Consider the following 13,936-nt stretch of genomic DNA (forward strand, 5'->3'; position numbering starts at 1 on the left):
CAAGTACACACTCTCACACACAGCCCCAACAACAAATGCCATATCACATTTTAGCTTTTTAAAAAGCCTTTGGGAATACAAGTGTCTTCCATACTTTCTACAAGCAGGCAAGGCGAAGCTAAGGTGAGCCCTCTCTTCCAGGGACAAAGTCCTATAACAGTGTGACACCACAACACAAATGTCCTTGCTTAGGGCTGGGTGAGCTGAAGGATGAGGCCAAAGTTTCCACTGAATTTTGCGCTTGACTATTAGCCAGAGTATTGTTTACCAGGACCCATGGGGAGCTCACTATTCACATCTAACGCACCTCATCTTTAACTTTTATACCAAAAAAATCCCCATGGCATGTTTGAATATGCATCAAACAATCATCAGAGGTTTTTCTTTCTGAAAGAATTGGCCACTGTGATCCCTTAAGGATGACCATTTTTACTATTTACTATTTACATTTTTACTCTACCACACATTTGCAGCTGGTGCATAGTAAATCTTTCCTTGCCACTTGGCAGAGGACCAGGGTGTCCTGCTGTAAGAGAGCTCACCCCAGGGTGGTTTGTTCATCGGTATGCCCCATCCTGAGTGTTCTGTACAAGAGTCCAATGCCATATTATCCTCTTCCTGTGGGATAGCAATCCTGTGCCTACTAAATATACATTTCTCAATTAGCTGCATGCTCTTGGCCACCCCTGTGGCCTTTTGAGGGTTTAACTGGAAGTGTTTGAAGCACATGTCCTGTAGTTGCCAGGCAACCAGTATGTGCTTCCTCATAAATCAAGGATGGGGAACCTGGGGCCTTACAGATTTTGTTGGACTACAATTTCCATCAGCCCTGACCATTATTGGCCATGGTGGCAGTTTGTTCATTTATGTATTTATTTATTGTATTTTAATCGGCCCAATAAAAATGTTCTCTGGGCAGATTTCAAACAGTTAAAAGAATAAAATACAATACAAATGGTTAAAAGTATAAAACACAAGACAGTACAAGAGTTGGAGACCAGCAACATCTGGAGGGCTGCAGGGTCCCCACCCCTGTGGTAACCCCGGGACAGACATACCAGCCTTGAGCCTACCAATGGCACTTCATGACCCTAGTGGTGAGTGGGCTATCACCCAGCAACAGGGACTCATCAGCTTAGCCCATTCTGGCTTGCTTAAGGGCTTCTCTCTCTCTCTCCCTCTCCATATGGTATCAATAGTGCATCTGTCAGGAAAGGAATCTCAGGCTGCTGCAACCTGGGTGCTAACTTGATGCATGTGTTGATTTGGTGCCGGCTGTTACAGGCGTAGGAGTGTTGCTGCAAATGTTTCTGTCTAAATTGCCATTCCAGCAACTTGTCAGCTCATCGGAAACTGGTTTCCGTAACTCATTCTTTTGCACCACGCTACCCACTTACTAATAATTTACAAAAGGTGGGGGGGGGCCCGGGGGGGGGCTAATCTTCCTGAAACAAGAACAAAACATGATTCTGTAGCACAGAAGGTGAGGTCGCACTCATTTATTTATTTATTACTAGGTTCACAGCATGACCGACAAAACTTAAGGGAAAAGGCGTCTCAAAGGCCCCGGTCTGAAAAGTGTGGGCTGATGCTTTTGCACAGCAAGTCATGTAATGTTACAGGATCCAAGGGAAATGGTTTTGTTCTGAGCAGAATGTGCTTGTCAGCAGGGGAGGGCAGCAGCTATACAGCCACTCACGGAGTCACGTGACCACTTATTCTCGTTGCCTCTGAAAAGATCTTTGCAGAAGTGAAAGAGCTCAGCCATACACTGCCAAAAAGTCATGCACACTTAGAAACATGCAGAAGTACGGAAAGCAGGGAGAGACTTAAGTCAGGCGGGCCAGTGCTAGGGAGCTGAAAGACAGACAGACAGACAGACAGAGACCTCCTGAAGGGCTTGATGACACACAGGATGGAAGACCAGGTGAGAATCCCACCTGGAGCGACTGGGCTGTACAGAGCAATGCTAGTCAAATCAGGTAAGCACAAACTAGAGTATGCTTTATGAGCAGCACAAGAAATCCAACTGACACTGGATCTGTAGGTGGAGCACACAGACACATTTTATTTGACAACAGGGATTATAGATCTCATGCTATTTGGGGGCTTATCTTTTGGGTTTGAGAATTGTGTGTGTGTTTGTATACATGCATGTATATTTTCTTCCTAATGATTCTATTGATTCACTGAGTTTTGCTGTCCTGAGATGTCTTGTTGGAGTAGCATTTTCTTTTCTTTTTTTCCTCTTAAACCTTATTTGGTTCTGAAAGACTTTTCACTGTTCCTGCTTCAAGCTTTACCCAACCCCAGATCATGGTGTCGCCAAACTTGAAAGCTATTAAGGCTAGTTGTGTTGTGCTTTGAAAGGGATTCCCTGTCAGAAAGAACTCCAATAAATAAACCCATTGTTGAACTTTTTGTGACATTTTGCTCTCCATGGTCAACTAGGGCTAGAGGAGTGCGGGCCCTGTTTCTGAGAAGTCCATAGGTAATTGCCTAATGAATAATGAAATAATGATGCAAATAATGAAGGTGTGTGGTTGTATATCATTTCTTAGCAATTGGGTTTAAAAAAATTAATGTGCAACATATAGCATTGCTTCATACGATGATTGTATTAGCAGTATCAGAGGGAATCGTTATGTACTCTCGGGGGGGGGGATCAGGATTGATGTACTGTTTCTGTAAATATTTAAAAAATGTTACTGGCTACTGAAGTATTTTTGGTGAATGGTTAAGTGGGTTGGCATTTCAGAGAGGCATTTCAAATGATTCACTGTGTTAATTAATAGAGGGAGGGACATGTTTATATGACTCCAGTCTCCTTTTCTTCTTTTTAAAAATCCTCTACAATCCAGTTGCATTCAGAGAAAGAGGAGCTTCGCACTCACACAGAAAGTTGGGTTGCACCTGTATTAACTATGAGTAGGTTGCCATGTGCATAATCAGGCTTATTTCTGTCTGCGTGGCAAGGAGCACCATGCAGAGAGGTGCATGTGCAATGGAGTTTAATATGCCTTTTGCTTTGAGATCTGCGAAGGAGGATCAATGATGACAAACCAGCCCCAAGACCAAATCGGCTTCAGCTTCCGGACACCCTGTTGCATTATGAATGCAGGCAAAATTAGGGTTGGTTAATTATTTAATGTCTTAGAGACAATCCCCCACAAAAGGAGCTGGGATCTTCCTTTTGGAGCTTTTGTTCCTGAGAGATGCATTGTCTGCCATTAGGGTGCGTGATAGCAGAGCAAAAGGTGCCCCATCTAAAGTTATGCTACGTTTTCCTCTTGGCTGGTAGATACAGCCATGGTGTTGGAATCTCCACACAAGCCAAACACCCACAAACTGCTGAGGCAAAAGCTTGATGACTACAGGAGTAATAGTGCAGAGTCACAGTCAGCTTAACTGTGCATATTATGCAAGAAGTTTGGAGAGGATTGGCCAGATAATTAATTACTGAGACAATTGCTAGGAAAGAATTAAGGATCATCAGGCTGAGTATAGTTCTGAACTCAACCTCATTCTTGTGCACATGAGAGCTCTAGTGCCTGCAAGAGATTGCTTATTTACTTAATTAAGAAGAGGAGTGCAAATTCTTGTGGATGTGGGAGCTCTGTGTACACACTGAAATGTCCACAGAGCTTTGGATTGAAGTCTGTGTGGTTCAGTTCAGACAAGGGTGAAATCAAGAACCTGGTACAGCAACTGTCCTGAGAATCAAAGGTTTGGCTTTTTTTAAAGGAAGGAAGGAAGGAAGGAAGGAAAAATCAAGTTTCTAGCTCTCGTGATTGCAAAGAAATGCTATGCACAGTATTTAACAAAGGCTTAGAAACTAGAATATGGATGTACCAAGCTTCAGGAGGCAAGGAATTATTATTCTCTTTCTACTACACAACTACCCTCAGCCCCTATGCCTTTATTTCTAGTCTATCATCCCATTTCTTTTCAAAATAAAAAAGCTCAAACTCTTGGTTGCACAACAAAGTATATAAAAAAAATAATGTATGCAAGTGTTCTTGATTTGCAAACTTTATTCTGGTCAAATTTTAATCCAGGTTATTGTGGTTTAGAATGTAGACCTGTTCATCACTTTGAAAAGTTGGAAACTGGTCAGCATATCTAGGTTCTTTCACCTGTAGCATACAACAGTTTTCCACCCATTTTCCAAACCTCCTACCAGCTCTTCTACATCTCCCCAGCAGTCAGCAACTTCCATCCTGACAGCAACTCACACAGCCGTGCCATCTCTTTTATCCCAGGCAGTTTTCAAATGGGTCGGTATTCAGCCCCCAGAGGACTGCTGCACAGTTTGCAGCCATTAGATGTCCCTGGTGGTTCCACATGGACCCATGGCCTGGCTGGAGTCCGCCAGGAAAAGAGCCTGCAGTGGGGCGGCCCCCGTTCTTGTGGAACTCCCTGCCTTCGGAGGTCAGGCAGGAGCCAACGTTGTGTTGCTTCTGCCTCCTCCTGAAGGCATTGCTCTTTGGGGAGGCCTTCCTTCAGTGACCAATTGTGGTTTATTACATTCAGAATTTGTTTCTTTAACAACATTTTAATTGTTTTAACATAGTGTTTTATTATTTTATCTCTGCTGTTCAGCAGTCTGAAATCTTTTGATGTGGAGTGGTATATAAATATTGTAAATAAATAAATAAATAAGACCATAACCCTTGCTAGACCTTACCAGGAGGCCACCAAGTCGAGCATATAGTGGCCAATCAGATGCCTCTGGATAGGCCTTAAGCAGGGCTTGAAGGCAACATTTCTTGCCTGCTGTTGCTCCCCAGCAAATGGCATTCAGGGCAGGGATGCTGTCAAAGGTAAGCGTGACTGGGCAACAGCCAAGAGCACACACCCCAGCAGGGGCCCACTGACAAGAGCCCCTTGGAGTTTCTTCTCCTCTTGTTCACCTACCTCTTACTCTGGCCCAGACAGTGGTGGTGTGAGGAGGAGTCACCACTGTCGTTTGCTCACTAGCTCTCTGCAAGCAAGTGGTAGCAGTGATGAGAAAGAGGATGAGGAGCAACAGCAGCAGGTGACAAAGGTGGCGAGAAGGTCGACTCACTGAGGGAGGAGAGCCTTGCCCAAGGGCCCTCATCAACCTGGAGCCAGCACTGATTCAGGGGCGTTCTGGCTGGGAGTAATGGGAGTTGCAGGCCAACACAACTGTAGCACATGTGTTTGGGGAAGGCTACTATAGTATATAATAAGAGTGGGCAAATTTCAGGCTTGTGGGATCTGCTTTGTTTTTTACTAGAACGCCAAGATCCACCAATGAGCCAGGAATGAAATGGTGTCTTGGGGCTGAGCCAAGTTCAAAATGGTGGCTCAGAGGATGGAGTCAGTTCCTCACTCCACTCCCATGAGCCATACACTGGGATAACCTGCACGTACAAGTATCAATATACATTTGAATCTTTCTGGTCCTAGTCCAGCCAACAGTCTCTGCAGTAATAGGCAGTTGCCTTTGCTGCTGATGACTGCAAGCATGCATTTCTGCTTTGGGGATGCCCGCGGTTGGAGCAGGTGGGAGATGCTTTGTTATGCTGCTATGCTTCCCCTTGACCACTGCAGCACTAGGGAGCAAGCTGACCTCACTCCTGCCCTTGCTGACAAATGACCCTGTCGTGACAATTTTAAAAGCAAGCTGCTGTCTGTGCTGCGGCACCCTTGGAAGATGTGTCAATGTTTGACTCAGCTTGCCAACCCTAGACACAACAGTGATAGACAGCTTGGCCAACATAGCTGGAATTTCTCTTTCCCTGCTTCCCTCATACTCTGACTTTAAAACTCCTAAGCCTTCCTTCAGAACTTTCTGCTTAGGCCCCAAGATATGAGAAACATGGATTCCAGAATCATCCCTGCTTATATTGGACATCCTGTGTTTCTAAACCAGGCCTTCCATTATCCACAGAGGATTCCTGTGGAATTCCATGTTGTTGATCATTGCATTTGCTAGTTTTCATTTATTTATTTATTTATTTATTTATTTATTTATTTATTGCATTTATACCCCGCCTTTCTCCCTCTCGCAAGGAACTCAAGGCGGCTTACATTATCCTCCTCCTCACCGTTGTATCCTCACAACAACAACCCTGTGAGGTGGGTTGGGCTGAGAGTCTGTGACTGGCCCAAAGTCACCCAGTGAGCTTCCATGGCCGAGTGGGGACTAGAACCCGGATCTCCCGGCTCCCAGTCCGTCACTCTCGCCACTACACCACACTGGCTCCTGTTCTCTATGGAACAGGGGCAATGCTGGCTGGACAGGATGGGAGTTGTGGTCCAACACACCTAGAGAGCACATGGTTGGGGAAGGCTGGTTTAGAGCATTGCTTATCCCAGCTTCAAAGTGAGGAGGGTCAAGAGTTCCCGATCTTGCCATTGTTCTTCTCTTTCTTTCTCTCTGGCTTTTACTTCAACACTTTGTAACGCAGTCCAACATAGGAAGCTGATTTATGCAGAGTCAGACCATTGGCCCATCTAGCTCAGTATTTTCTGCACTGTCTGGCACAGGGATGTACCACCCGCAGCACGCATACAGCCCCCAAGGGGTTTCTGCACCCTCCCCATGCCTCCCCACCGATTTCACTGCCATTGCCGCTGATTTTTCCCCTGTCCTACCACCCCTGCCACTGATAATACAGCACCCCCATTGCTGCTCACCACCCCATACCCCACTGCCACTCACCACCATCCTCTCTAATGATGCCAAACATTGCCGCTGGCCGCTTCTAGGCGAACGCTCTAGGAACTGTTCTCAGAGGGCCTGCCGCCTGAGCGCTGGAAGCCAGAGCATCTGTTGAAGATGCTCCGGAAGCCAGTGTCAAAGGGCTCTATGAACCTTTGGGTGCTGCTCCTGCTGACAGGAGCCCACTCTTCAAATCAATGAATACATTTCTGTTTTTACAGACTGACTTGGAGAGGAAGAGAGGCTAAGGCAGAAGGTAGTGGAGAGAACCAGCAAAGAGAAAATGACACATCTATTGCTTGAGAATAATCCTAAATGGCATAGTCCTTGCTGTTTTGTCAGCTTGCTTTTATTTTATCTGCAGATGATGTCTGTGTGTGTCTGTGCATGCACGCATGCACGGCCCTGATCCCCCCAACTGACACTGTTTCTGGCCCTCAGGGCTGAAAAGGTTGTGCATCCAGTCTGGTCTAGCAGTAGCTCTTCAGGATTTCAGTTTTTCTAGCCCTACCTGTACATGCTGGGAATTGAACCTAGGACCATTCTACATGCAAAGCATGTGCTCTACCACTGGGATTCTCCAGTATCCAGTAGCAAAGCCAGTCATGTAAAAAAAAAAAAAAAAGCCACAGTTTTATGGATAGGAAAGAGAATGTAGAAGAATCCTTGTGCTAAAGATGTTACAAAGAGTGTTACTATTGATGCATTACTATTGATGTGTTACTATTTTTCTTTAAGTCTTTTGTGTTGCTTTGTCTGCCAGACTGGACTGCCAAGAGTAGAATGTTTCGTGATTTATCTTTTCTTTAGCAAAGCATCAGAAATGGCAACAAAACAAAGCACAGCCCTGTTATATTTATTCTACATATTCTTGAGCCACCCTTCCTGTAAAAAGCTCAGGGGGCATCCATGGTGCTGTTCCTGTTTTATCCTCACAACAATCCTTCAGGTAGGTTAGACTGCAAGTGACTAGCCCATATTCATGGCTGAAGGGAGATCTGAACCCAGGCTTCCCTGGCCATAGTCTAGCACTCTAGCCGCTATACCAGTCTTCCTCAACCTGGTGCTCTCCAGATGTATTGGACTGCAGCTCCCATGGCCATTGGCCATGCTGGTTTGGAATGATGGGAGTTGCAGTCCAACACATCTGGAATACAACAAGTTGGGGAAGGCTGCACTATACCATATGATCTATAAGGCTTTACACAGCTTGGGACCACAATACATGATGGAGTGCCTCTCCTGGTATGAACCTTTGCATATAGGTTCACCTGAGGGTCTCCTCCAAGGGATGGCAGACGATGGCAACAAGGGAGAGGGCCTTCTCAGTGGTGGCCCCCTGATCATGGAATGTTCTCCACAGTGAGGCCCAGCTAGTGCCAACACTGTCATCTTTTTGACATCAGGTTAAGACTTTCCTCTACTCCTAGGCATTTGACAGAGTATGATACAGTGTTAAGGGGTTCCTGGAATTATTGTTGATTGTTTACAATCGTTATATTTTTGTATGTAACTGGTTTTATATTATGTTATTGTATTATATTTTTAGGGTGTTTGTGAACTGTCCAGAGAGCTTTGGCTATTGGGCAGTATAGACATGTAATAAATGGATGAAATTAATAAATGGTGGAAGTGAATCCTTTCATCAACATGTATTGACTAACCAGAGAATGGATTACAGAGAGGACCAATGTGGATCACACTGAGTATAGGCACACATGGAGCTACTCTCTTGTCGGTTTGGGGAGAAATCCTCTTTAGCCTGCCTTCTGGGAGGGTTACACAGGACAGATTCTCCTCGCAAGTCTCTGAACCCTGACATGCATGTGCTTGCAAACACACACGCACATTCCATTTCCTTGTTCGGGCTGGTCTTATTGACTGAGGTTAAACCTCTATGGGGACATCTCAGTTTGATGTAATATACATTATGCTTATTTTAAGGATTCCCCACACCCTTTTGTTAGTTTTATTAAGTCTTGTGACACGTCTAAAGGTCCTTGAGATGAAGTTGGTTAGAAATATAAATAAAATACAGATGTACTTCCCCACCACTGTAAACATATTGCACAGCAGAGAGGTGTCACCTGCTGAAGTTCTCTATTCTGTTCAACTGTTAATACTACAGTATCCTTGGGACTAAGATGGCTATTCTAACAGACATTTTCTGGCTTAGCTGGTATGAGCCTTCCCTGGCCTAGTGCACTTCAGATGTTTTGTACCACAACACCCATCAGACTCAGCCAACGTCTCCAATGGTCAGGGATGTTGGAAGCTGTAATCCAAAATATCTAGAAGGCGCCAGGGCTAGATGTACACTGGTGCGTTTTATCGGTAGTGAAGTGCACTGATACCTGTTGGGGCGCATTAGACACTCCATATAGCCTGCCATAGCGGTTCAGATTGCATCGCCTTCTGTTCGACTGTGAGACCTGATCGATACGTTACCATGCGTCCTCATCTACACATGTCAATGACCACACATGTGTACAGGAAGTGCATGTTTTGGGGTCTTGAATGAAGAGTCACTGTGTGCCATGAGGAAATTGGGCCTTCCAAAACAAACCACTGTTACAAGTAATTGAACACACCTTTTAAAACAGAAATATTAAAAGTATAAGGCTATCGATGGTTACTAGTCCTGATGGCTATATGCTATTTCCAGTATCAGAGGCAGTATGCCTGTGTACCCTAGTCCTGGGGAACATGGGCAGGAGGGTGCTATTGCACTCTAGTCCTGCTTGTGGGTTTTCCATAGGCAGCTGGTTGGCCACTGTGTGCCCAGAATGCTGGACTAGATGGACCCGTATGTTCTTAAAGTAAGGGAAGCATTCAAATTGGACCAACAACTGTTTAGTTAATTCTATGGATAGGGGATAGGAAACAGCAAGATCAGGAGTGAACAGACGCATACTTGTAATATGCAGAGGAGGAAGATCAATGCCGAATAAGGGTGAGCAGGGGGCAAATAGACACAGACTGGGTCCACACAACTTGCTTACCCACACTCCTTGGTTGAGTGTGGGTTGTTGTTGAACCATGGGTTGTCTGTTGAACCGTGGGTTAGCATGTTGCCCAAATCTGAGACTTTTTCTGCAGAGTGGCTTGTTAACCATGCACTGTGGCTTATTTTACTCAAGCCACCTTTAGAACCCGTGGTTTGTTGTAGGGTTGTTCAGGGTGGTTAACAAGCCACACTGCATGTTTAGCAAGCCACCCTGCAGAAAATGTCCTGGGTTTAGACAATATGCTAACCCATGATTCAACAAACAACCCACAGTTCAACAACAACCCACACTCCACCACTGAGTGTGGGTTAGCATGTTGGGCAAACAGCGCCATAGGCAGGGCTGAACTGGGGTTAGAGAGAGACCAGATGTAAATAACATGTTGCTTGAAGCATCATGAGTAACTTGCTGGATTAAAAATTAGAGAGGAAATTGAATTAGAGAAGGAAAAGAAAGCCAGAGCACAGGTATTGCTCATTCTACAGAGAGGGGAGTATATGGGCTCCTCCCTTCAGGGGCTTGCTGTGGGGAAGGTTGCACTTCTCTTCCAAGGCCTAGGGGATAGTGAGAGAGGTTCCTCAGTGAATTCCCTTGGCTGGAGCCTCCTGACGTTTCACCCCAGACTACCTTGAGGTGGAAGCTAACTCAGACTGAAAAGCAAAGGTGGCACCCCCGCTTGAAAATGGCTGTGATGGAGGAATGAGGGTAGGCAAAGGCTATATAATTCCCTAATTCACAAATAATAATGGAGATGGGAAAGAAGGACTGGGGGAAACAAAGGGAGGAAGGACTGGGGGAAACAAAGGGAGGATGGTGGATAAGACTAAGCTGTGTTTCTAGGCTGCCCAACAGAGCAGCTGTTTGTTATCTTCTCCCTTTGGGTCAGTTACTCTGATTGTTTCTTGTAAAACTTTTGATGTGGCTGTGTCCCTCATCCAAATCTAGAAGTCTCTCTTGTTCATATGTGTGTGTGTGTTTCAGGGGGAGGGGAAAAACAGAATTCCAAAGTGGCTCTCCACCAAGGCTTGGAGCTGCTGCTTAGATGCAGGGCAAGTGAAACTAAATTACAATTCCCAGGGCCCAATATGATAATGTGCATGCATGTGGCCTCATCAGCACGTATGTGCCGCAGTGTGAGAGGCAGTCTGGTCTAGTGGTCAGAGTGTTGGACTGGGACTCAGAGATCCGGGTTCTAGTCCCCACTTTGCTATGAAGCTCACTGGGTGACTTTGGGCCAGTCACAGACTCTCAGCCCAACCTACCTCACAGAGTTGTTGTGAGGATAAAATAGAGAGGAGGAGGATCATCTAAGCCACGCTGGGTTCCTTGCAAGAGGGAAAAAAGGGTGGGATATAAATGTAATAAATAAAATAAACATGTTGAGCCCAGTGGTCAGAACTCTTGGAAATCAATCAAGATTTTTCTGACTGCTTGCCAAGAAAGCTCATAAATACAGTTTGAGCCTAGGGATATCCAAAGATCACCTTTCCCCATGAACTTGCCTACTTATTAAGATCTACAAAAGAGGCCTTCCTTTGTGGACCACTGCCATCAGAAGTGCATTTGACGATGACATGGGACAGGGCCTTTTTTTCAGCATGCAATTGTTATTTTACCAGACTCTTGGTTTTTGATTACATTGCTTTATTCTGGTAACAAGCGGGAAAGTGATGTATTGATATTCACATACATGGTGGGCAACTTGTGGCCCTCCAGATGTTTTGGCCTACGGCTCTCATCATCCCTTACCATTGGCTATAGCAGCTTGGGCTTGTAGGCCCAAAAGGCCACAATAGGGCCTGGTAAATGTTGAGCTGATCCTCAGTTTTGCTGAGGGGGTGTTGTCCATCACTAGTAGTATAATATGAGTAGCCATCATTGCAAGGTCATTTACAGGACTTCTGAGCTAATTGTGTTGTGAAGTATTCTGAGCAGTTAGAAAAAAAGCCTATTTCAGCAATGTATCCTTATGGCAAAAGGGGATTTGACCATCCACCAGTTCCCGGTGCTCTCTGCCATATCTTTGAGTGACTCTGTGGCATGTGAGCGACCAAGCTGCAAAACCAATTAGTATTTGCAATAGTGTCTCAACACCAGGTATGTCACAGTGAGAAAGGGATAAGTCAGCCATTCCTAATTGTAATTGAGCTGGGTTTTTACAGACTTTTTAAATAGTGAGATACCTAAACTCCTTCAAATCTCACCTCAGAAATCTCTATGACACTTAGCTTTAGTCTGTTCAGAAATAGCAGAGGTGATGTGTTCATCATTCTCCCTACCCCCATCCCATTCTATCAAATGGAGGAACTGAACTGTGCTTCATTCTTAAATAAATAAATGAATGAATGAATGAATGATTATTTCTAGATGACCATTTAGTAGGATAAGGTGTGTGTGTGTGTGTGTGTGGGCGCGCGGTGGAGGGCGGTATCATTTCTTCTATAAAACATTTATTCAGCAGAGTTTGGAAAAGTTCAGACTTGGGCACTGAAGCCTTGAAAGGGAGGAGGGAGAGTCTGAGTTGGCATGGAAACCCTTTTGTATTTAATATTTGTACTTTGGCAGGCAAAGTGCTAGTTTTGTTTGACGGACCTCTGTAATGTCAGCTTCTTGGAAGCACCAACTGTGTTAGGCGAGGAGAAAAAAAGATTCCAAGTCTTACTTTTCAGGGGCACATATTGTATTTGCGCTTTGAAGTAATTTCCTTTTCTCTGGAAAGTGGCAGGAGACTTTCCGTTTGCTATTGTAAAACCATGGGACCGCAGAGTGGCAGGACATCTGAATGTGTTCTATTCAAAGGGTGACCAAACTGTGGCTGAGGAGGCATATGTGAAATATTTACATGTGGCTCTCGAATAGTCTAGCCTACAAGTTGCCATGTGAGGATGGTCTACTCCTATACACACTTACAGGGAGTAAGTCTTACTGACCTCAGTGGGGTTTAGTTATTTCTCAACAGACTGTCTAAGATTACACCGTAAAACAACTTCCACTGGGCAACTTTCCCACACAGTTGCTGTGTAGTGTGACCTGTTACGTGGCCAGGGAATTCCCTAAATCCCATGAATTCTCAGAACACCCACCACCCACAAGATCAACTTAACAGGTGTAGTGCTGTCACCTTCTAGCTGGAAAAAAAACCCATTTCTACCTAGGCTTGTTGCTATGTTCACTGGAATAAACAAAGTAGGATTTAATCACTTGATACTTCCACTTGCAAATTTGCAACTGCTACAGTCCAGCGTACCCTTTCATCACTGGATAGACGTTCATATCCTGAAAGAGGTGTCCTTCTGCTTGATGACCATGTGATTGAACTAATAAGTACAAGCGGGAACTGCAACAAAATGTTGCTGTGTGGAGTGGTCCTGTTCAGGGTTCCAGCCAGCCAGCTATGCCCTCCTCCAGAATACTCCATTCCATTCACTTTCCTCTTGGTCTTCTGTTCTCCCCTGCCAGAAGTCAGCCAGCATTCCATGCCCACTGGACATGCTCAGTCTTCAGTGGGTTGTTTTGGGGAGGTTGCCCCATTAAGCTTTTTTTCTTTTTAAGCTGGGGGGGTACTTCTGCAAACTTTGGGGTTCTCCCAAGCCTGCTGATACCTCCCTGTTATGCATAGGTAGTGCCATTTTGGTTACATAAGGATCCACACTTAAGGTGCAATCCTATACATGTTTAGACAGAAAAAAAAGTCCTACAATTCCCAGCATTCCTCAGCTAGCCATGCTTGATGGGAATGCTGGGAGGTGTAGGGATTTTTTCTGTCTAAACATGCATAGAATTGTGTCCTTAGAGAATGAGTTCACTATTAGTATACAGGACATCCGTTGAAGGCAGTGGAGGCTGGTGGCTCCTGTTTCAGTGGGGCAGTGAATCCACTCTGGGTTTCAGTCAGAACCCCAAAGGAGCTATCCAAGGTGCTGAAGCCATTTTGGGGGTAGAGCTCAGCATCTTGGATAGCTCCTTTAGAGTTCTGGCTGAAACTCAGAGCAGATTCACTGCCCCACTGACATCAGAGCCACCAGCCTCCACTGGTTGAAGGACTGGAGTAACCAGACGCACAGGAAGCAAATAAGAATGAAGTTCATTAACAGGGCTATGCCATATTGCAACAGGAAGGATGCAAAGATGCCTAACCTCAATTAAAACTTAAATCTAATAAAATGGTCATGATTTTGAAATGTTTCTCTTTTTTCCCCTACAGTTCCATACAACCTGAATCCATATTCAGCAAAGA

At 45.0% G+C, this 13,936-nt stretch overlaps 1 protein-coding gene across 9 annotated transcripts in view; it reads left to right on the forward strand.

The window, feature by feature from the left end:
- Window positions 1-13,936, forward strand: part of FAM107A (family with sequence similarity 107 member A) — a 100,989-nt gene that overhangs the window by 42,486 nt on the left and 44,567 nt on the right. For 5 of the 9 annotated variants that reach the window (XM_084840519.1, XM_084840520.1, XM_084840518.1 and 2 more), the window contains exon 1: window positions 1,727-1,982. The exons of the other annotated variants lie outside the window; for them this stretch is intronic. In XM_084840519.1, coding sequence (XP_084696645.1) covers window positions 1,904-1,982 — 79 coding nt within the window. In that variant the 5' untranslated portion in view covers window positions 1,727-1,903. Of the gene's footprint in view, window positions 1-1,726; window positions 1,983-13,936 lie in introns of those variants that run through there. 9 annotated transcript variants of the gene reach the window in all.

Source organism: Heloderma suspectum, chromosome 2 (genome assembly GCF_057233095.1).
Source record: "Heloderma suspectum isolate Gila_16-S chromosome 2, 16-S_ref, whole genome shotgun sequence".
NCBI classification, from domain to species: Eukaryota; Metazoa; Chordata; class Lepidosauria; order Squamata; family Helodermatidae; genus Heloderma; species Heloderma suspectum.